General features: G+C 45.5%; 1 protein-coding gene across 1 annotated transcript in view; it reads left to right on the forward strand.

The window, feature by feature from the left end:
* Positions 1–375: 375 nt before the first annotated feature.
* The window catches only part of NPHS2 (NPHS2 stomatin family member, podocin), a 72,446-nt gene continuing 50,584 nt past the window's right edge, over positions 376–22,237 (forward strand). The window contains exon 1 of the mRNA XM_086936353.1: positions 376–757. Within this exon, the coding sequence (XP_086792479.1) occupies positions 376–757 (382 nt within the window). The remainder of the gene's footprint in view (positions 758–22,237) is intronic.

Below are 22,237 nucleotides of genomic sequence, written 5' to 3' on the forward strand. Positions count from 1 at the left end.
GAAAGACCCTGAGCGAGTTAAGAACTCGCAGGTGGCAACTGGTGTGACCTGTGAACCCCCAATTTTAATTTCAGAAAGTTTAACTCAGCCTTTCATCCTTGTGGAATCGGTTAATTGGGTACCATTATATTCGGCAATCTAAACACCAGTTATTTACAGCTCGTAGAAATTACAAATCTGTCGTGGTAAGCACGGTCTGGACGCAAGGTACTTTAAATAAAGATGCTCACTGGGTCCTCCCGCGCTCCCCCATCAGACCCCTCCTCGCGTGGGGCTGACTGGAATGCTGTGCGGTGTGGGGGTACCAGCTCGAGGGATATGCACTGTTTGCCGTAACTTCAGTGCTGCTCTCCCACCCGCCTCCTCCCAGTATAAATGCCTCGCCTCCCCTCCGCGAGGTCAGTCCGGACACCCCACTGCCCTCCCGGCCACTGCATGCCGGCGAGCGCCCACTGCCCCACTAACATGGACAAGCGGTCCCGGAGCCCTGCCAGGGAGTCCCAGCGGAGGCCCAGAGAGCCCCCGTCCAAAGAGGGTCGGCCTGACAAGCCGCCGAGCCTCGGCCGGGCCTCCAGTAAAGAGAGGCCCGGTTCCCGTAGGGGCACGCCCAAGGCTGCGAGGGCGCGGGACACGCAGGTGACCCTGGACGGCGACGGCAAGGCCACGGCCTCCACTGTGGTGGACGTGGACGACGTGCTGGCCTCCGACGACGAGGCCGAGATGACGGCCCTGCTGGAGAGCGAGAGGCCCGAGGAAGGTGAGTGGAGGCCAGGGGCGCAACTAGACACAAATTTCGGGGGGGGCTAACACTTCAAATGCTGGAGGCGGAGCCAAATTCAATGCATAGGGTTTTTTTTGCCGATACAGCACAGCTCAATTCAAAGCACGCTGGGCTCTAACATTAATGTATTAATAATAGTATTTAACAAGTTTTGCAGTAAGTTTAGGACTTTCCTTCAAGGAATTCTAGTAGAATAAATATTAAATGTTGTATTTTAGTACACATTTAATGAGTTTGCCTACTCTCACATGACATTTATTTTTATAATTACTGTTTTGCCAACAATTAGTGACATATGATGCGCTGTAAAACACCTGAGGTCAATTGAATTGGCTTCAACCCATTAGCAGTTCAAATTACTTTTAGAAGATATTTGGGTTCCTCCATCGTCCCGCCTCCCGGAGGCAAATAGTGCAGTTTAAGCACACTTCTATAGTTATTGTTCTACTGAATGAAATGAATGATTGAAAATAATATGTAAAGTGCACTTTTTCCCTAACCAATCAAACTGGTGCTGAGCAGTAAATGAACGAGAGGTGGAGACTGCACTAATATGGAAAAGGCACATTTTACTTTTTATAGAGGACTGGAGTCTCTGGAGCTTGGGAGCCAGAGAGTTCCAATGAGTTGATGCCAGAAAGGATCAGCATCAGCATCCAATAGGTACTTGCCTAATGTTAGGAATGCAGGCAGTTGACTACTGCAACTGCAAAGCATAGGATTTTGGAAAGAATATAAAGAGTAATACAATGGTTAAGAAGCAGAGAACCTGTTTTATGGAGAGCGTCAAGATCTAGGAACAACACTGTGAAGTCACATTCAGCCTGATTCATCAAGCTGAAATCGGCTCGCAAAGGGTCAGATTCTGAGAATCTGGTCCTTTTGCGAGCGCTATTTTTGCATTTGGGATTCATCATCCCAAATGCAAAAATCGGTAATTGCTAATTCGCTAAATTGCGAGGAATTACATTTAAGGAATCTCTATTTGAGATTCCTTAAATGCAATTCATCAACCATTTTTAAATTGCTAATTCGCAATTTCGGGCCGCTATTTACCGAGAGGTCAGACCTCTCGGTAAATAGCAAAAACTTAGAAAAATGCTTTTAAAAGCATTTTTCTAAGTTGCATATTGCGCACACACATGTCCTTTGGTCATGTGTGTGTGCAACACCTGTGTGAAATTTCATTTGAGGGGTGCTACAGGGTGTCCTGTGGACACCCCTGGCACCCTTCAAATCGCAATCTTATTTGCGATTAGCTAATTGCTAATCGCAAATAAGGAATACTCCCCATTCATTCCTATGGGCCTTTTGGCCCATAGGAATGAATGGGGAGTTATTCCTTATTTGCGATTAGCAATTAGCTAATCGCAAATAAGGAATTGTAAGGAATCACATTTTTTTTGCATATTCCTACATGAATCCCGTTTTGCAAATCCTTAATAGCGATTCGCTATGAATCGCTATTAGGGCCTCGCAAAACGGGAGCATGATGAATCAGGCGGATTGTTTCAAGTTCAAAGGCAATAGACAGTATAACAGTGAATGAGAAGAGATTGTGAAGAAATGGGGCAGCCCTCAGATGAGGCATGCAGGAGGGTTTTGAATGATTTGAAAGCAAGAAGCCCAAGATAGACTTCCATTATCTAGTTGTGAGAAAATAGTTGAATTTAAAGCAGTCATATGATTGCAAGAAGAGATGGTTTTGCATAACATGAGGATGCGGTATGGAATTTTTTACTGAGTCAACCTCGAGTGAGCGATGGATCCAGCTCCACCATCACCACCACCAAAGTGAAGACCATATCTATTCAGTGAAGGTTCCCTAAAGATGAAACCCTCTGTGTTGACACTATTGAGTTTTGATTTGACTTGATCCAGGAGGCAACTGCGAAAAAGCAAGATCATAATTTCTCTTTGGAAGATCCCAGGTCATTGCCGAAGAAAATGATCCTATGATATCATCTGTGTAGGACATCACAGAGAAACTAAAGGGTTGTATGAATAAAGTGAACTTAATAAGATAAAGAGTAAACAATGTAGGGCTCAGAGAAAAGCCCTGTGAGATTCTGCAAGTGAGAGGTCTTGAACATGACTAAAATAGGGGGATATGGACTCTTTATGCCCTCTCAGATAGAAAAAAGGTAAGACACTACAGGGCGTGTCTTCAATGCTATATTGCTCCAAATAATTGGTATTTTGATAAACATTTTATGAAGTTTAAAACAATCATGTTATTACAGTGCATATGAATATCACCTTAAAGCACATACATTGTTATTTTAAAATGTACTCTTTATGTAGCATAGCCAATCCTTCTATAAGTGCAGACAATAAGATGTATACCTCAGTAAACAATACAAAAAACTGTGTTGGGGGTCAGCTTTAACCTGTTTTTAATGTGTGATCAGAACTATGCAATACCATAGGATACTGATTTGGACCCCAAGTAAACTGGATCTCTCACTGGTCATAAGTCTATCAAACTCAACGGTGTATCTGCTCTTCCAGTGAGTAGTGTGTGTCCATCCCTTAATTATCTTCTGCCTCTTATACAGTCTATATTTAATTGTTAACCACACATCGGTATAGTGTGTTATGCAGTTGGGAGTGCTGGTCATTGAGGGTGGCCTATAATCTGAAAGCCTTTCAGTTTACAACATTATTGCTTCCCCCGATCTGTTCCATGTATGTGTATAACTGAGTTTCTCTCTGTTGTACATTCTGCCTCCACCCATTTCTTTTTCTTCCTCAAATTGTTTTTTTTATTAAGTGCTATTGTTGCTCTTCATGACATAGCTACGCTACATGTTGCTGCCACTATGGTCTAATCTGCACACCTGTATAGTCTTCCTTTTTTTGGCTCTAGGCAACAAGACCATCATGCTCACCCTCCGAGTACTGTCTATTCTTTCACCCACAACTTTTGCTGTTGTTTGAGTCATGTTTCCAGTAGTCTTGTAGGTTCCAGCACTCCTAAAGCCAGATGGTCAAATCTCTCTTTAGACCCTCATGTCTGAAAGATTCATCTTTAATCTCCATATCTTTCTGAGCTTCCTTGGGGTGAGATAGTTTTGATGAAGGCAATGTAATTGTATTAATTTGAAAAGGGCAAGGATGCCACTGCTGGTAAGTGGAAAACATCTAGGAGGGCTGCCATCTAGTAGACCACTCTCTTAGAGTTCAAGTTTAACTGTCCAAAATGAAGCCATTTTGATCATGAGACAGAGACAGGGCAACAATCTATTCGCTCGCACCTCCCCCAGGATTGTATACTGTATAGTCATCATAGAGAGTGGTTGCTTCAAAGTCCTATCAAAACTATCACAGCCAAATTGCAGAATCATGAATAGAATCTCTGTCATTTGCGAAAGCATGAGTAAAGTTTGAGCCTGGTTATAGACATCCAAGAGCTGAGGAGCCATCAGTCTTTTGTATGTTAAGTAAAATTTGTTTGGCAGGCCAACCGACCATGGGTTCTGGCCATTAGTTATCACTTCTATAGCTTGAGTAGTTTCAGCCAGCGCTGCCTCCAAAGCAAGTCTTTGATCTTGTGATGAAATGGGAAGAGCCTGATGTCCTTAAATCTTCAGTAAATGTGCCCTATATCTCACATGGTAGCGCATCCAAGGAGATGTAGTAATTAACAAAAAATTTATTGAAGTTGGTCGGTGCATAGTACACACCCCGGGATATCTCCTCACAGCATCGCCACTGGACTTTGAAGCACCTCCGAGGTAAGAAAGCTTGCTAACAACCAGCCTGATCTATCACCCTCTCCGAGTTGCTTGGCTGTGAATTCCTTAAAAGCAAATGGGGTTCAATCTATGTTTGATCATCTTGTACCTTTCCCTACATGCTAGTAATCTATCATTGCTCTTAATATCAACCCCAGTATCCCTCAGAGGAGTATGCATGGCAGTCTCTCTCTTGCATACTTTCCTCTCTAGCAGCACTCGTGCCCCAATTACTATGCTGATACACACTACCCGAATCATTAGCTTTAACACTTATAATTCATCAGCACGCTCCCTAATGTACCTCCACTTTCCCTACAATAGTCCACATTTGCATCCCTCACAGCCCCCCAAAAAGTTGCATCTCACAGCGCTGCCACCTAAAGTTTCCATGAGTAAATGCTAACAGGCAATATACCCCAGCCCAGGTTAACTAAGAGCAGTCAGTGGGCCTTATTATTGCGCATATGTACTGAGCCTCAGCCACGAGTCCCATATTCAGGAACGTTTCCGGGTCATCTGTGTTGCCACTAAACACCAACGTGCCGTCTCCTAAGCCACTGGTGATAATCAAGCCCAGCGATTCATGGAGTGCCTCCACTGCTGCAGCAGCCCTCTCAGCTTGTGTAGAGTAGCGGATGGTCTGTCAACCTTTTGTGTTTTTCTCCTACGTTGCGGTTGGGATTTCAATCAGTTTTGGGATGACCAATAAATAGGGCTTCCCGAGTTTGTCAGAGCTTCAGCCCATTTCCATACTGCGGATGTATCAGTATAGATGCGAATTTCCCATTGTACAAGACTTTCTGGTCTGTTTGGAATGAAAACATGTACTTGAGGTGTAATTCAGGAAGTTTTTTCTTAACTTCCAGATATGTCCTCCTCTGTTGTTGCACCATTGGAGTGTAATCTGCAAAAATCAGTACTTGTGTATCATCAATTGTATATGGGCCATCCCGGCCAGCCTGGAGCTTGTGTGGGGCCCTGACCCAAAGAACCTGGCTATCTATAATGCCTAAACTGTGTGACCCTGGGCAATTGCTTTCCTTCACTGTGGCTCCTGTTTCAAGATCCTTATATTTTAAGGCACCTTGAAATAATTGTTCAGGATGCAAACAGTGCAGAAACCTCTCTTGCATATTGTTTAATGTACCATAATGTTGCTCATTCTATAACAATAAAGGTCTCATATAGGAGGCTCAATACACCTACCTAGGCATGCTTGCCTACCGCAACCTGTCAACTGGAAGCCAGGCTTTTTTCAAATCATGTGCATGGTCTGTTTCATAGCATGACTATGATTACAGTTAACCCTTCACCCTGTGAAAAATGCTGCACATCATGCCGACAGCCTCACTTATAGCGCATTGCATGTCCTCGTCAAGGAGCAGAACTTGAAGAAAATTGCCATGGCTGCCCACTTTTGGGCAGTGCTGGGGTCATCTCTCCTTGAACACTGCAAGATGATGCTGCTTTGTCTGTAGTACAACACTTAGCTCTGTTGTGGCAAGTGGAACAAAGTCGATCAAAATCTGTAGTAGCAGCAGATGACATCATTATAGCCCTGGCTGGTCCTTTGGATGGCAGTTGTTATAATATGGGCCTGTGCCTGCTCAACTTAGAAGAATTGTCAGGTGATAGGTTGTAAGTGTTGTACTTTGTAACCCTTCCAAAAAACATTCAGTGCTAAAGCTCTTTTTTCGTTCGGTGAGACCCCCTATCTGAATGTTGGTCCCGTAACTTTTCCTTCAGCATCTTTGGCCCAGTATTCAAGGAATGAGATTCTGTCTTGCACGTTGTCAACGTGCTCCCCGAGCACTCTGATCTCGTGTCAGTTTTGCTTTGGCTTCTGATACCAAAACTGCCAGTTCTGATCAGAGTTAATCCTACATCAAGCACTAGTGTCAATCTTTTCGACCAGGGCTGCATGAGTATGCTTTATAGTGAGACTATAGGTTTAATATGTCAGCAGTGTCCGCAGTTGCAGTTCACCCCTTACCTCCATGCCTTAATCTTCAACTGTCAGCTCTCCCCTGTCTCTTACCTTCTTCCATGCATGTCTACCCTTCCTCTTTCTTGCTGAGCGTTACTTTTTCTCACTGATTATTTCCCTCATACACTCACTTTTCCCTCTGCTCCCTCCCTCACTCCTATAGCCTGTTACTTTCGATCAGTGGCTCTGCCCCACTTTCATCCATGTTTCCCTCAATGCTGTAATTTCCCTTCGGATTGCCACCTGGCCAGTCTGTTAACCAAACAGCAGGTATTTTTAAGTAACGCCCGGTAAAAAAAACCTTGGAACTCAACAAAAGCTCATAGGGGCATATTATCAAGGGGGTTTATCTCCGCTTTTTTGGCTTTAAAAGCCAAGAAAGCGGAGATAAAATTATCTCCCTATTACCAAGCTGTCGCTAACACCAGTTAGTGACATCTAATAGGAGATAGCGACCATCTTGGGCCTTGCTTTGCATGTCAGTGATATTTATCACTAATGACATGCAAAGTGGGCGTGCCAAGATGTTAGCGACTGGAAACAGTCCCTAACATCGCTATCTCCTATTGCCAACTTTTGGAGATATTCGCGCTAAGCGCGAATATCTCCAAAAGCTAACACCTGCCCTGAGCAGTTCTTAGCCATGTTATCCAATGGGAGGTGGATAACATGGCTAAGAGCATTTGCTCGATAATGCATGAATATCGCTGACTATTCAGCGATATTCATGCATTTCGGCCATTTTTTATCGCATTTGCGATAAACCTTGTTAATAGCAAGGTTTATCTGCGATAAAAATCGCCGATGTGCGTCGATAATTTTTGTCTCTAAACAAGTTAGAGACAAAAATTATCGCTAGTTGTTGGTAATATGCTCCATAGTTATTAGTGTTTAAATTACGAGGTCCAAGCAGTTAATACAAGTACATATACAGGGCCACTAGAGGTATGCAACTGTATGGCTGGGGTGTTTTTTGCATAGTTGAAAAATAGCTACATTTGCCACATAAACTATCATCTGCCTCACAATCTGCAGATGTTTACAGAAAAAAAATGTTTTCGCTTAAACGTTCAAAAGTTACTAAAAACGCAGTGTAAGGACCTTTGCAAATGGTGACTGGTCACCTAACTGTTGCTTATTTCTGTATTTCGGTTTTAAACTGGTATTAATGAGATGCAACCAATGTTTAGACAGTGTTGAAAAGAGTCAAAATTACAAATTAATATAGTAATGCCATCACAAAATGGTGCAGTATTATGCACATAATGTACTTAACCTTACTGCATAATTTGGCTCTCCCCTGCTGCAGAATTTCAGTTGCCCCGCATATATTACATCAAAATTATTACCAAGCAACATACACAATTCCTAAATTATTATTAACGCTAACAGTCTTCCTCTTCGCTGTTCAATATTTGTCTCCAAACATTTTTGATGACCTGACTTTATGACTTCGATATTCAGTTGTTCAATGCAATAATTGCAGCTTCACATTTACTGTGCTCCAGGTGATGTCTTATTTTTGTCTATAATATCCGATTGTGCATTGCGAACTCCTCAAGACTACTATACTTTCTATAACACTCACTATACTGTGATCATTTTAAGCCCCACTGTCATTTTAGTTTGGTGACATTATAAAATAAAATGAAATTGCCTGAGCAAAAAAGTTAAGAACTGAGTGAATTTTTCTTTTTCTAAAAAGACTAACTGCAGATTTGTTCATAAATTGCTATTCACTAAGCAGCCTCGTCCCCATTTGTATCTGAAAATGTGGCAACCCTATGTATATCATATGCCCACTTTAGAATCATCTCTCCCCTACAATCTTTGCAAAAGTCTGTTGTGACGCGGGTGTATCCCTTGTTGTTTGCAGGATACTCTGTTCATTCCAGGACGGGGGTGTGGGAGGGGGTGGGTTGACTTTACTTCACACCTTTAAACCCTTTCACTGTGCCAGGCTCGCCGCTGTTATCATGCAGATACAGCCATTAAGGAATGAAAGGGTCATGGGGGGGAGTCTACTAAAAGAAAGAAAGAGGTAAATAGGATCAACGCAGAGGAAAGCTGTGACCGCCAGGGCTTTAGGACGGATCGAGTAATACCCTCGATGAACCTTGACTTCTGCCTGGCAGCCTCAGCCCAGCCCACGGAACCTGACGGGGGGGGCTGAAGCCCTTTCAGCCCAATGGTTGTTGCGCGCCTGGTGGAGGCAGGCATTGAAGAGGGGTTGTTTAGGAGAAGTGAGGAGAGAAATGCGGTTGTAAGTGAGGAGAAGTGTGTAAAATATAGACGCTGATCTGGGTGCAGTCAAGTGAAAAAAGATGATTGTGGAGGAGAGCGCGAAACTCGAGCAGAGGGGAGCAAGTCAACAAATTAGCGGGGGGAGCAGAGCCAGAGCCGACCAAGTGCCTGGCTGCGATCTGAAAATGACTGACACACAGTGCTTCATTTGTAAAACATTAAAGGACAGATACATCAAAGGGTTTTCCCCATTCTGTGTCTATGGGAAAATGTGTTGATGCATATGGCCCTAAGTTCCAGGGCCCTCATTACGAGGCCACTGCAGCCTGCACCACCCATTGCTCCTGCTAGCGCTGCAAAAGACAGCACCAAACCAGCTGCGAACCATCACACTCTACAAGTGTGACAATTCGGACTATTCCAGGCCCCCAAAGCTATAACAGGGGCGGCAGATATTAGTCATTTTTGAACGTATATTGGATTTGTAAACAACTGTTGTTGTGCTTACTCTGAATCAGACAAACAGCCCACCATGTGGCAGACTGTCATAAGTGCTAGTGCTACCAATTAAGTGCTGGTGCTGAGCACTGGAAACCACAGGCTCAAATTAAGCACTGCTGCCATGTAAGTTGTAGATCAAACCTTACTTAAAATATAACAGTACTTCAAAATTTAAAAAAAGAGTATTTATTTAGCATGTGGAAGTTTTGACATTATTATACCACATTATAGCACTGCGAAGTACTTTATTAAAAGTGAAATAAAAGATTGGCCTAAGATCATACAATTAAAACGGGGAACCCGCGTTTGAGACAGGTTTTCTGATGTCACTTTGTCAAATCAGTAACTGCCTTTCCTTACTTTAATGCTCGGTTTTACCTCCTCGTGCACCCTTCTGCTGTTCTTATATAGCGCGAATCGACCCAAGGTATTGGAGGTCTTTACATCAGCACCCAATACACAAGTCACCATTCATTGTGTAGAGATGGGGCGATGAAGTCATTTGCCCAAAATCACACGATGTTGAGCCTGCGCCGAGACTTGAACATGGTTTCTTAGGTTCAAAGTCCACAGCTATGGCCCTGAGGCCACGTCCATGGTAGAGGAAGGGAGAGAGTAGCCATACGAAAGCTTGGCTCATTATTGGCTCGAGGTTCCAAGCGCCCTTTGGATAGGCTCAAGCCAGGCTTCTGGCTGGAGCTCTCAGTGCATATTTTTGTCTGCTTGTGTATTCGGGTGCCTCATGTCCCTGTGTGCATGCATTATTCAAAACCAAACCTATTGGCTTTGTCAGTATTTGTAAATACAGCCAGTGTTTTGCAATTTATAAGCGCTGTGAACATCAGCTATTTCCTTTTATACCATTTGTAAAGATGAATAGTTGACCCTACCGGCATTTGTAAGCCACACAAACTTGTTGGCAGTAGAAACATGTTATTGTGGTGAAAACCCGAGTTCATAAATAACTTTTGTAAGTAAGCATATTGATGAAAAGCTAGCACATCGAATGACAAGTAACTTTATCGACAAATGGTCAGTAGGTCATTCAGGAAATAGTGACCAGTGAACTGATTAAAAATCCTAACCGAACCAAACATCAAACCATACGTCGAAAAAGAGAAGAACTAAAGAAAAGACAACGTAAAACCTTTTTAAAATGAGACGACATGGAAGCTTGCTATGAAATAAAAAAGCCACAAAGAAAAATGTAACACAATACATTAGTCACAGAAAAACTGCTAAGTGTAGTCTGAAATGTTTTGGGCCACTAGGGGTGAGAAAAGAAACAAAGAAGACAGAAATTAACCTTCCAGGTCGTCAGCTAGGTATGGGATTTCCATTGTGTAAAAATAATAGGAGCAAACATTGGTAAAGCCAATCTGGCTTATCACGGAAAGTGCCTGAATGTTTCCATCAATGCGACTACTCATCCATCCATGCACTCATTCATCCTTGTGCTCATCCATTTATTCATCCACCATTCGGCTTATTCATGCATTCAGCCGTGCACTCATCCACAGTACCATGGACACAGACTTGCCAAAACATCAAGAACCACTTTCACTTATCAGCTAGGCTTACTGCTTTGCTGCTGGTTTAAGAAGGGGTTGAGACTTATTTATTTGTTTATTATACTTATAAAGCGCACTACCACCTCGAGAGGCATCCTGGCGCTGGAGAACCCAAGCGAGAGGTGTGATTAGTTGCAGACTACAGTCTGGTAGTGTGTGATTGCTACTCTGTGAGAGGTTCGAGAGTGCTCTATGTAGTGTATGCGGCTAGTCTGTGAAGGGTGAGAGAGTGCTGTTGGTCGTATGAGTGTGAGGGTGTGAGACTGTTATCTGTATTGTCATACTGCTACAGATAACTGATACTGATACATACTGGGGGGGGGGTAATAATGCTTTCTGTAGCGTATGGCTGGTACTGTGTGAGAAATGTGAGAGTGCTTTTGTGTCTGACTGCTAGCCTTTGAGAGGTGCGAGAGTGCTTCTGTGTCTGACTGCTAGTCTTTGAGAGGTGTGAGAGTGCCATCGGTATTTAGGGTGTTTGCTTTTCCACCATCAGGGCGTAAACAGTTTACCTTCTGTATTTGTTAGGGATGAGGCAGTCACCCATCGCTCTCCCAGCACTCACTGCTAACCCTGCATTAGACCTGAATTACTCCCGTTCGGGGGCCATCTGTTGCGGGATGAGTCAGGTCTAATCCACGGCACCCAACCTTGACAAATGTGGGACTACATGAGGGGGCCTCCTGTCAGATGTGCATGACCCATGAGCCACCCCAATATAGGGTTTTCGAAGGAAAGTTTCTTTGATTCAAGGTGAGAGCCTTAGGTCTCATTTTTGCATGGCATGACTGCTTAGGTAGGCAGGGACACCTCCAGCCCTGACGAAAGCCATAGACCCATGTGGGCTTTTAAAGCGGGCTGAAACATGTTGGCTTTAATAGGGTTTTTTGTGACATTGGAGCTCAATAACATGACCAAAACTCTTTTTAGTTATGTCTAGGGGGTCCACTTATTAAAGGAAATTTCCCTGGGTTTACACTGAGACATTTTTGTCTCTTCCCTTCTGGATCCCTGCCACATATCCAGCTACAATTTATATAAGAACTCCCACCTTTTCTGGTTGAGTCTGCCCTGGTTGTACCATCATACCAGGGTGTGGATAGGCACCAATGGTAAAGCATGCCACTATTAAGTGGGTGAGGCGTCTACGCCCAAATCTTTGGATTTCTCCCACGCCTATCCTTTCTGGCAAGTTTATCCTAGCTGCCCTTTTGTGTTTGTGATTGTATTTGGGAGAACACAACTAGAATTCCTTTTTTCTTGCTCCCTCATTGTGTTAAAGTAAGAAAATGCCAGCTTTCTAAAAGTGGCATTTTCAGAATTACAATTTAAAATCTAACTTCACCATGAATTAGGATTTTAAATTGTGATTAGGGAGATACTAAACTTGGGGGTCCCATGTCTTCCCAATTGGAAATTTCACTTGTAAGATGTAATAAGGTAATCCCCATGATAACCTATGGGAGAGATTGGCCTTGTAATAGTGAAAACATTTAATAGTTTTTCACTACTAGGACATGTAAAACCTGAAAGTACAATTACTACCTTTTAGATACACTGTACCCTGACCCAGGGCCATCCAAGGCCTACATTAGGGCTGACTTGTATACATTAAAAAGGAAGGGTTGGGCCTGGCAAGATGATTAACTTGCCAGGTCGACATGACAGTTTAAATTGCACACACAGGTGCTGCAAGGGCAGGCCTGAGACATGTTTAAAGGGCTACTTAGGTGGGAGGCACACTCCGTGAGGCAGGCCCACTAGTAACATTTAATTTACTGGCCATGGGTACATCTAGTGCACTTCACTAGGGACTTACATTTAAATTAAATATGCCAATTGGAATAAGCCAATGTTACCATGTTTAAAGCAGAGACCACACACACTTTAGCACTAGTTAGCAATTGTAAAGGGCCAAGAGCCCTAAAGCCTGCAAAAATGAAGTCATCAAAATCTGGATGTCTGAAGTCAAAAAGTCATGGGAAACCACACCAAGGATGCCAGGTCTAACACGTGTGCCCGTCAGCTGAAAGTAGGGAGAGGTACCCAACCCCTTGCCAGTTCATTTCACTAAGGCGGAAGATCCTGGAGAGACCATCAGCATTGGTGTGGTATGTTCCAGAACCGTGTTCTACCGTAACGTCCATTCCATGTAGGGAGAAGTACCACCTCAACAGTTTGGCATTCTCACCCCTCAATTTCATTAGGGGATTTGTGGTCTGTCTGAACTCAGAAGGGAGTACCAAACAGGTCTGGCCTTAGCTTCTTCAGTGCCCAGACCGCAACAAAGGCTTCCCTTTCTATTGCGCTCCACCTCTGTTCCCTGGGAAGTAGTCGACCACAGAAAAAGGCTAAAGGATGATCTAGGCCCTCTTTGTTGAGCTGTGAGAGCAAAGCCCCTTCACCATGCTCTGAGGCATCTGTCCGAACAGTGAATTCTTGTGGAAAGTCAGGGGCCTTGAGCACACGCGCTGTGTACATGGCCACCTTCACGGTGTCAAAAGCTCTCTGGTATTCTTCTGTCCCAATCACCTGAGATGGTTGCTACCTGGAAGTCAGCTCTGTCAAGGGGGCAACAATGGTGCAATATCCCTTGACAAATCTCCTGTAATAGCCAGTGAGGCTTAAGAAGGCTGTCAATTCTGCCTGGGCCACTAGGGGTGGGGGGGGGGGGGGGTTCCCAAGCCAGAATTTAGCTTGGTGGGAGAGGTGCCCGACTCAGAATTTGGCATGGAGGGGCTGCACCTTGCTTTCTCCCATTTGCTGACCCAGTAGACCTCTCAACCATGCCCTACCGGGCACTTACTGGCCTTGATAGTCAGGCCTGCTCACCACGGAGCTGGAAGCACTTCCTGAAGGTGGCACAGGCGGTCCTCCCAGCTAGAACTGAAGACAGCAATGTCCCCAACCCAGCAAAGACCTAGTTGACCAACCTCTGGATTGTGGGAGGGGCATTCTTCAACCTGAAAAGCATGAACCTGAAATGGAAGTTCCCTTCCAGTGTAAAGAACCCAGACCTCTCTTTAGCCCCTTCAGTTAAGGGAATCTGCCAGTACCCAGATGTTAAGTCAAACGTGTTGAGGAACTTGGCAGCTCCAAGCTAATCTGTGATCCCATCAGCTCTGGGGATGGGGTGTACATATGTCTTGGTGATCGCATTGAGCTCATGGTAGTTCACACAGAACCTAAGTTCAAATGTGAGACCTGAAGAGGCAGCCTTGGGGACCAAAACCACTGGGCTAGACCAAGGGCTGTTTGAGGGCTCGATAACCCCTAACAGCAGCATCTTGGAGACTTACTCTTTAAAGCTGTCTCTCACCTTATCAAACAACTTGCAAATATTGTTCTTTATAGGTGTATCGTCCATGGTATCCATATTATGGGTATACTATGTAGTTAGTCCTGGGGTAAGTGAAAACAAAGTGGCAAACTGCAACAGCAATTGACAGCAGTCTCTCTGTTGATCTAGGGTCATTGCAGGGGAAAGACTGACACCCTCCACTGACCCATCCTGCTCCTTGGAAGAAAGGAGGTCGGGGAGAGGTTCACTCTCCTCTTCCACCAAATCATCAGTAACTAGGAGCATGGTAAGCTCAGACCTCTCAAAGTGGGGATTGATGCATTTGACACTAAGGACCCTTCAAGGATTCCTGAGATTCTTGAGGTACACCAAGTAGGTGACATCAGTCTTGCCCTCCTTCACCTCAAACGGCTCAGACCAGTGGTCTTGCCGTGCCCTGGGCTCCACGGTCTCCACCACCCACACTTTATGGCCAGGCTGAAACTTCACCAGAGTGGCTTTCTGGCTATACCAGCATTTCATGTCCTCCTGGCTGGCTTCCAGATTTTCCTGTGCAAGTTTCTGGAAGCGGGCTGTTTGGTTACGGAGAGTTAAAATGTAGCTGGCCACATCCTGGGGGGACTCTCCTGGAAGCTTGCTTACAGCCTCCGTCACCAAACTGAGGTCCTTTCACAGTGTGCCCATATGGAAGTTTAAAGGGGCTAAAGCCAACCCCTTTCTGCTATACCTCCCTGTAGGCAAACAAAAGGCAGGGCAGGAGGACGCCCCACTTCTGCCTCATGGGCTCTGGCAGGCCCATAATCATGCCTTTTAGGGATCATTTGAACCGTTCAACAAGCCTTTTGGTTTGTGGTTGGTAAAGAGTGGAGAACTTGAAGGTTATCCCACACTACTTCCACATACATGGCCTTCATGAACCCTGACATGAAGTCGGTACCCTGGTCAGATAATGCCACCTTGGGGAAACCCACATTAGTAAGGATCCCCATCAGTACCCTGGCCACAGCGGGCACAGTCACCTTCCTTAGAGGTATAGCTTCCAGGTACCAGGTGGCATGGTCCACAAAGGCCAGAACAAATCTATTGCCCATGGCTGTCTTGGGATCCAGAGGTCCAATGACATCAATGCCCACCCTTTCGAAGAGGGTGCCAGGGACAGGAAGAGTTTGCAGGGAGCCTTGCACTTCTTACCTGATTTGACACTGACCTGGCAGGTGGGACAGGATTTGCACATTGCACCTGAGTCCTTCCTCAATTGACAAGCCTGTCAAAGGTCTTGTTTTACCCCAAACACCTGCCAGGGGTACATCATGAGCCAGCCCCAGTAGGAAGGCCATGTAGCACTGGGGGACCACCACCACACGGTCTCACCAGCCCCAGGAGCCTTAGGCTGACCATTCTCCCAGTAAATAGGATGTTTATCAGAACCGTCACCAGCTGCCTGGGTCTCAGCCTGCTGCTGAAGACCCACAAGTGCTGGCTAGACCCGAAGGTATGAGAGCGCTTTACATGAAAATCAACAATGTAACAGAAAAAGTGTAACAATTACACAATACATCCCCAAAAATTGGCAATACAATTAGGAGAGGAGAGAAAGGAGAGAGAAGAGTAGTGGGGGGCGGGGGGGGGGCAGGGGAGGTGAGAAAGGGAGGATAAGGGAAGAGACAATAAGGAGAGACGAAAAGAGGTCTGTCAAAAGACCGACTGGGTAGGTGACGACCAAGGAGGGAATCCACTGCCCATCTCCCCTATAGCTAAACCAAGTAGCTCCATCGGGCATAAGACAAAATAGTTCAGTCTCAATACATTTAAAGAGGAGAGAAGAAGAGACATAAATAGAGGGAGGATGCGGGAGGACAGGAGAGACGAAAGGAAGTGCAACAATGTGGTTCAACAATATACCAGAAAAAGATCAACAAGTAAACATAATATCAAACAATCAGCAATACATTAGGAGAGGAGAGAAAGGAGACAGAAAGTAGTGGGGGGTAGGGGAGGTGAGAAAGTGAGGATAAGGGAAGAGACAACTGTAGAGACGAAAGGAAGTCTGTCTAAAGACCGACTGAGTAGGTGACGACCAAAGAGGGAGTCCACGGCCTATCTCCCCTATAGCTAAACCAGGTAGCTCCATCGGGCATCAGACAAAATAGTTCAGTCTCAATACATTTAAAGAGGAGAGAAGAAGAGACATAAATAGAGGGAGGATGCGGGAGGACAGGAGAGACGAAAGGAAGTGCAACAATGTGGTTCAACAATATACCAGAAAAAGATCAACAAGTAAACATAATATCAAACAATCAGCAATACATTAGGAGAGAAGAGAAAGGAGACAGAAAGTAGTGGGGGGTAGGGGAGGTGAGAAAGTGAGGATAAGGGAAGAGACAACTGTAGAGACGAAAGGAAGTCTGTCTAAAGACCGACTGAGTAGGTGACGACCAAAGAGGGAATCCACGGCCTATCTCCCCTATAGCTAAACCAGGTAGCTCCATTGGGCATCAGACAAAATAGTTCGGTCTCAAGTGGCGAGGGAAGAGGTTCACAGAAAAACAAAGTGGGGGCAAAGGGCAAAGGCAGGTGAGGGTAGAGGACAGAAGCTGGAAAGAGTAGGAGCGGAGAGGGGGGATGGTTGGGGGGAGGGGGGAGGGGGGAGGGGGGAGATAAGGTCAGTAGAGACGTGGGAGCGTTTGCCGGAAGTCCGGCTGGGTAGGTGATAGTCAAAGGAGGGAGCCAAAAGTCAATCTCCCCTATAGCTCGTGAGGTAGCTCCACCGGGCATCATACAAAAGTAGCTAGGTCTCTGCTTTCTAGGGAAGTAAGCAGGGAAAAGGAGCAGGTGGGTGGGCGGGTAGGGACGGGTGAAGGCTGGTTGAGGTCCTGCGGAGATCAATGATTAACGGCCAGGGGAGGAAAGAAAAAAAACATCATAGAGGATCCCGCTCCTCAGCTTGTGGGATGGGTGCTGGCTCACCAATACACGCAGGAGTTCTTCGCAGGGGAGAGGAGACACGAATGGCGGCCGGAGCCCGCGCACCCTTCCTCCACCGCCGGGACTGTCATAGTCGCCATCATGGGATGTTACAGCCTAGATGAGTTTGCAGTATTGGATCTCCCAACGAGGGCGGTGTGCACGCAGGGACACATCAAAGGTCGCTACTTCCGGTGGACTTTCATAGTCCCCAATGTGTCCGATGGCACCACCTCTTGGCACAGGAGAGAAAATTATAAACAAAAGCTCCAAATCCAGTGTGGCAGGTGGGGGAATTTAAAAGTTGAGAAATCTGCATTTAGAAGTTTCCATTAGAAGGCAGGATTTCCCAATATCACCATTCAAAGGACGACCTGGTGGCTACAGTCTTGCTGTTAGTATCAAAGCATCAAACAGAGGTCCCACATCATAAACCTGTTCACGAGTGTGACATGTTCTGTGTTGACATTGCAGTAGTGGCGTTCTGGATGTTCCTGTGCTATTGGGCCAAGGCTGACCCATTTCTTAGATGTCTTCAGTCTGAGCTGCCAGTGGTATGGCCATGGGATATGATGCCAGATACACGAAAGGCCTGCAGGACACTCCCCAAGAAGAAAACGATCACAGATCAAAATGTTATCCTGCTCATGGAAGTGGCAGCCAGCTTCCACAGTATCAACTGAAAAGCCTATCTCTGACTGAGGCAATGCATGTTGGTCAACAGATGTCTCGCCACCAGAATCAACTCCATGGCCTGCCCACCAGCCACAAGACAGGGAGGTGGATGACTTCCACTGCTTCACAAACAAGCCATATGTGCGTCGTCTTTGCTTCCGGCTGAGAGGAATTAATTGGTATGATGCAGATCGTGGGGCCACCACAAATTTGGATGGCTTAGTTGGAGGTTTCATGTGTATGGTTTCCGTGAGTGACGCCTAAAACACTGGCGTAACAGACAGTTTTGACCACATCAAGTATTGGCACTACTGCAGGATAGAGCTCCTTTCCTGTGGAAAGTGGCTAGGCCGAACAGAATCACACGAAACGTCTGTAGGATGGAGCAGATCTTGCACAGCAGGAACAGATTCACACAGGTAGGAGAGCCTCACTCTGTGCTGCCAGTTGGCTAGCTCAGACAGGTTCTCCAGTTCAGCCACATCCTCCCCTGAAGGTTCCGCTGACAACTTGCTCTGAGGATGCCAGGTGACACCTGATGGTTTTCATACTGGCTTCTGTGTCTCTCAGAGCCTCTACCCTTTGCCCATTAATGGTGAACCACTGCATGTACTTCCTAGTATTACTAAGCGTGCGGGTTCTCTGCACCATTTCTCTGTCACCCAGGGACACCATGGTAACCTCTACTCTGACCCTCAGACTGTCCGGGACAATCTCTTCCCCAAGCGCTACGCTAGCCAGTCCCAGTGACTGCCCACTGGTGGGGGACTGTGTCTGCTTTAGACATTGGGCATCTCCCTGGATGTGCCCTTCCTGTTGGCACTCAAAGCACGTAGTCCTACTGTCAGGAACCATCTCTTTTTCTTCTCTGTAGGGGAATGGGAGTCCTGACGTGAATAACTATTTTAGGGCTTTTTGGAGAACTCCTTGCTTTTGTTTTTGTCTTCTCCTCCTTCTGTGAGGACCCTGCCCACCCTTATGGTGATCCCCCTCAGATTTTCACACACAAGAGGGGAGAGGGTCAATATCTAATTCAACCACCCTAAACCCCCTAAATAACTATGGTCAACACAAATGAGGGGTGGAGAACAACAAAAAATATAATAAAGATTGTTACAAACAAAAATCACGAGTGTGTAAACAATGGCACACTCATGAGTGATGAAAAACTGCCCTCACTCACACACAATGTGTGTGACATGCTTAATCATCGGGTCTGCCACAACGCCCGGGTGTAGCCACACTCCAGGTGGAGCATAGGGAGGGGGAACAAAGAAATTTCTTTTACATATATACACACAAGGACAACGTGCACTTGACGGAGGGGGACGTCGTTTTTTCACGTTATCCTATCAAGCCACGGAGGAACCAGGGGATGCTGCAACACGCTTTGTTAAGAGTTTCTTAGAAATAGAACTACTATACATTCCTCCTACAAAAAGAAGATATTAGTAGACGATAAACGGAGGTCCCCATTACCCTTCTACTCTGGTTCCACTGCTATTGGATTACTATCCTCATTTTTGGATGTGGCTTGAATATATAATATTGAAACACCTCATATCACGGGTGTGACTCGGTTGTAGTTGAAATTCTAAAAGAAATCTACCGCCTTTCAACAATAAGTGATCTGCTGTAACGAAACCCCAATCGGACAGGTGTCTGAAAGACGTGATGCTACGTGATCCATAATATATCCATCATAATATATCCATAATATAACCACACGGGTATATTCACGCATCCTTCTACAACGGGAGAAGATCCAGGGACATCATCGTTAGTGACTATCTTGCCCTGAAGAAGTCCCTTGAGGACGAAACGCGTCGGCTGTAGATCCTGTGTATATATTTTACCAACTGATTTGAATAAAGAACTTTCAAGAACACAAGAATAATTTGATGTGATCATTCCTCTTTACCTGATTGGAGATAAGAGTCTATCAAAAACGTTTAAGTGGTGCACCTTGACCTTTTTTTAAATCCATTCATAGTTCATGTTTTGAACTTACACTGTAACAGTGGGTGTTTTGAAGTGTGCACACAGACTGCCCCATGTACTAGAGGGTGGGCCCAAAAGAAAGATATTTCTTGGAGAATATTTGACTAGGTGCTGTTTCCTTGGGAATCTCCCACTGTTGTCTTTCCCTCTGAACACACAAGGACAACGTGTAACACACAACTGAAAGTGACAACAGTGTTCACAGACAAAAACCAACCGGTCAGGACTGAGTACAGTGATAGACAAAAAATTGCAGTAGAGAATGATTAAAACTTGCTCCTGGATACCAGACATAAATTTTATTAGTAGGTTCCAAGGTCAGGATTAAAAAAGACTGGATAGTGGTACTAGGGAAGGGTATTAGGAACCCCTAGTGCACCTCCTTTACTGCTGTAGTCAACATGTTACGACCCCTTGACGCCTTGATTACTGGGTCACCTTGGTCTTCTTCAGGACGTCTTACTGTCCCAGTCTACTATAGTGTTCCCCTTACCTTAATTAGGTTGTTAACAGGGGTGTAGGTCACTCTTGCCCATCAATAAGAGGCTATGTGGAGGGAGTTCCGCCAACACGGTGACACAACGAGTTTATTGAGACAAATCACTTGACCTGGCGCATGGGGGGTGGAGTCCCAAAGAACACAACTGTTCTGATGGAGTCCTCCAGCGACAGTCGTGCCCCTCCTTGGTGCGCCGCGCCGGTACCACCAGACGTCCGGAAGAAGACCCAGGTGACCCAGTAATAGAGGGCGACAAGGGGTCGAAACATGTTGACTACAGCAGTAAAGGAGGGGCAGTAGGGGGTCCTAATACCCTTCCCTAGTACCACTATCCAGTCTTTTTTAATCCTGACCTTGGAACCTAATAATAAAATGTATATCTGGTATCCAGGAGCCAGTTTTAATCATTCTCTACTGCAATTTTTTGTCTATCACTGTACTCAGTCTTGACCTGTTGGTTTTTGTCTGTGAAAACTGTTGTCACTTTCAGTTGTGTGTTACACGTTGTCCTTGTGTATATATAAAACATTTTTCTTTGTTCCCTCTCCCTATGCTCCGCCCGGAGTGTGGCTACACCCGGGCGTTGTAGCAGACCCGATGATGAAGCATGTCTCACACATTGTGTGTGTGTGAGGGCAGTTTTTCATCACTCATGAGTGTGCAATTGTTTGCACACTCGTGATTTTTGTTTGTAACAATCTTTATTATATTTTTTGTTGTACTCCACCTCTCATTTGTGTTGATCCCCTTCAGATGCCTTTCATGTGGGCCCTGGTGCTGACCCAGTGGTTCACCTCCTTAGCAAGCTCCCTGGAGTCAGAAAGCTAACTGTCAAAGAGGTGTTAGCACAGATCTGGAAAACAAAGACTGAACTTATGCACCTGTGCAATCAAGTTGTACATCCCCTGTTAAATATTATACTTCACTGCCCTTCACCCAACCGCCCAGCGCTGTGTAAAAATAATCTGCACAATTCACCCTGGTCTGTTGGGGTAGTTTCTGGTTGTCCCTGAACTTCTACCTATACTTCTGCGGGGTCAAACCACATTTTCTGACCAGGGCTTCTTTCATGGTGGGATACCTCATCCTGCCACCCGCATCTAGCGCCAGTCGGGTGTCCCTCCCCTCACTAGGGCTGTACCTTCACAGAGTAGCCCCCCATTTCCCCTCCTGGATCTTGTGGATCTTCAAGGTAAACTCATAAACCTCAAACCATCATTCTATGTCATCTCCCACCACAAAGTCAGACACCAGACACTTGGGAATGTGGACCCTCTTATCTCTAGAAGGCACTGAAGAATTGCTGCCACCAGCAAACTCTACTTCCTTAGCTCTGATGTCCAGTCCTTTGGAATTAACTCGTGGCCATTCTTATTTCCTCCATGGCTAATCTCTTCTCCACCAAGGCTCTCTCAGCCTTCTATTTCTTCAGCTTCATCTGATCTGTTTCCTTCTCCAACTTCAATTTGGAAAGCTCCAATTTTAAATTTCTCTCCTCCTTCCTGTCCTCCAGCTCCTCTGGGGACAGGGCTCTGGATGACACACTGCTCCCTGGCTAGAATGGAATCATTAATCAAATCAAGGTAGGATTTTGCACACCCTCTCCCTCAGGTAGCGGTCCCAGAGTCTCCCTTGAGTCTTGGTCCAACTATTTCTCCTCATCCAGTTCCTCACCATTCTCTGGGGCTACATTTAAAACAGCACAGGCTTCTTCCTAGGCCCCCAGCACCTTTTGCAGCTCCACTTTCATGGTGGAGCTCTTTGCAGGCAGCCCAATTACCTTGCAGAAATTTTTGAGGTGGGCCACAGTATTACTGTCCTGGTTGGCCAGCTCACAGTCTATTTTTGCATGTGCAGGTGCAGATGTCGAACCTCCTGTCGGAGACATGATTTTAGGAAAAATGCCAATCAGTGAGAGCTGGAAAGAGTTTGAATTGGTCTTTGGTATGGATTGGAAGTGTACACCAAATTGC

The sequence above is a fragment of the Lissotriton vulgaris genome, chromosome 1_1 (genome assembly GCF_964263255.1).
Source record: "Lissotriton vulgaris chromosome 1_1, aLisVul1.2, whole genome shotgun sequence".
NCBI classification, from domain to species: Eukaryota; Metazoa; Chordata; class Amphibia; order Caudata; family Salamandridae; genus Lissotriton; species Lissotriton vulgaris.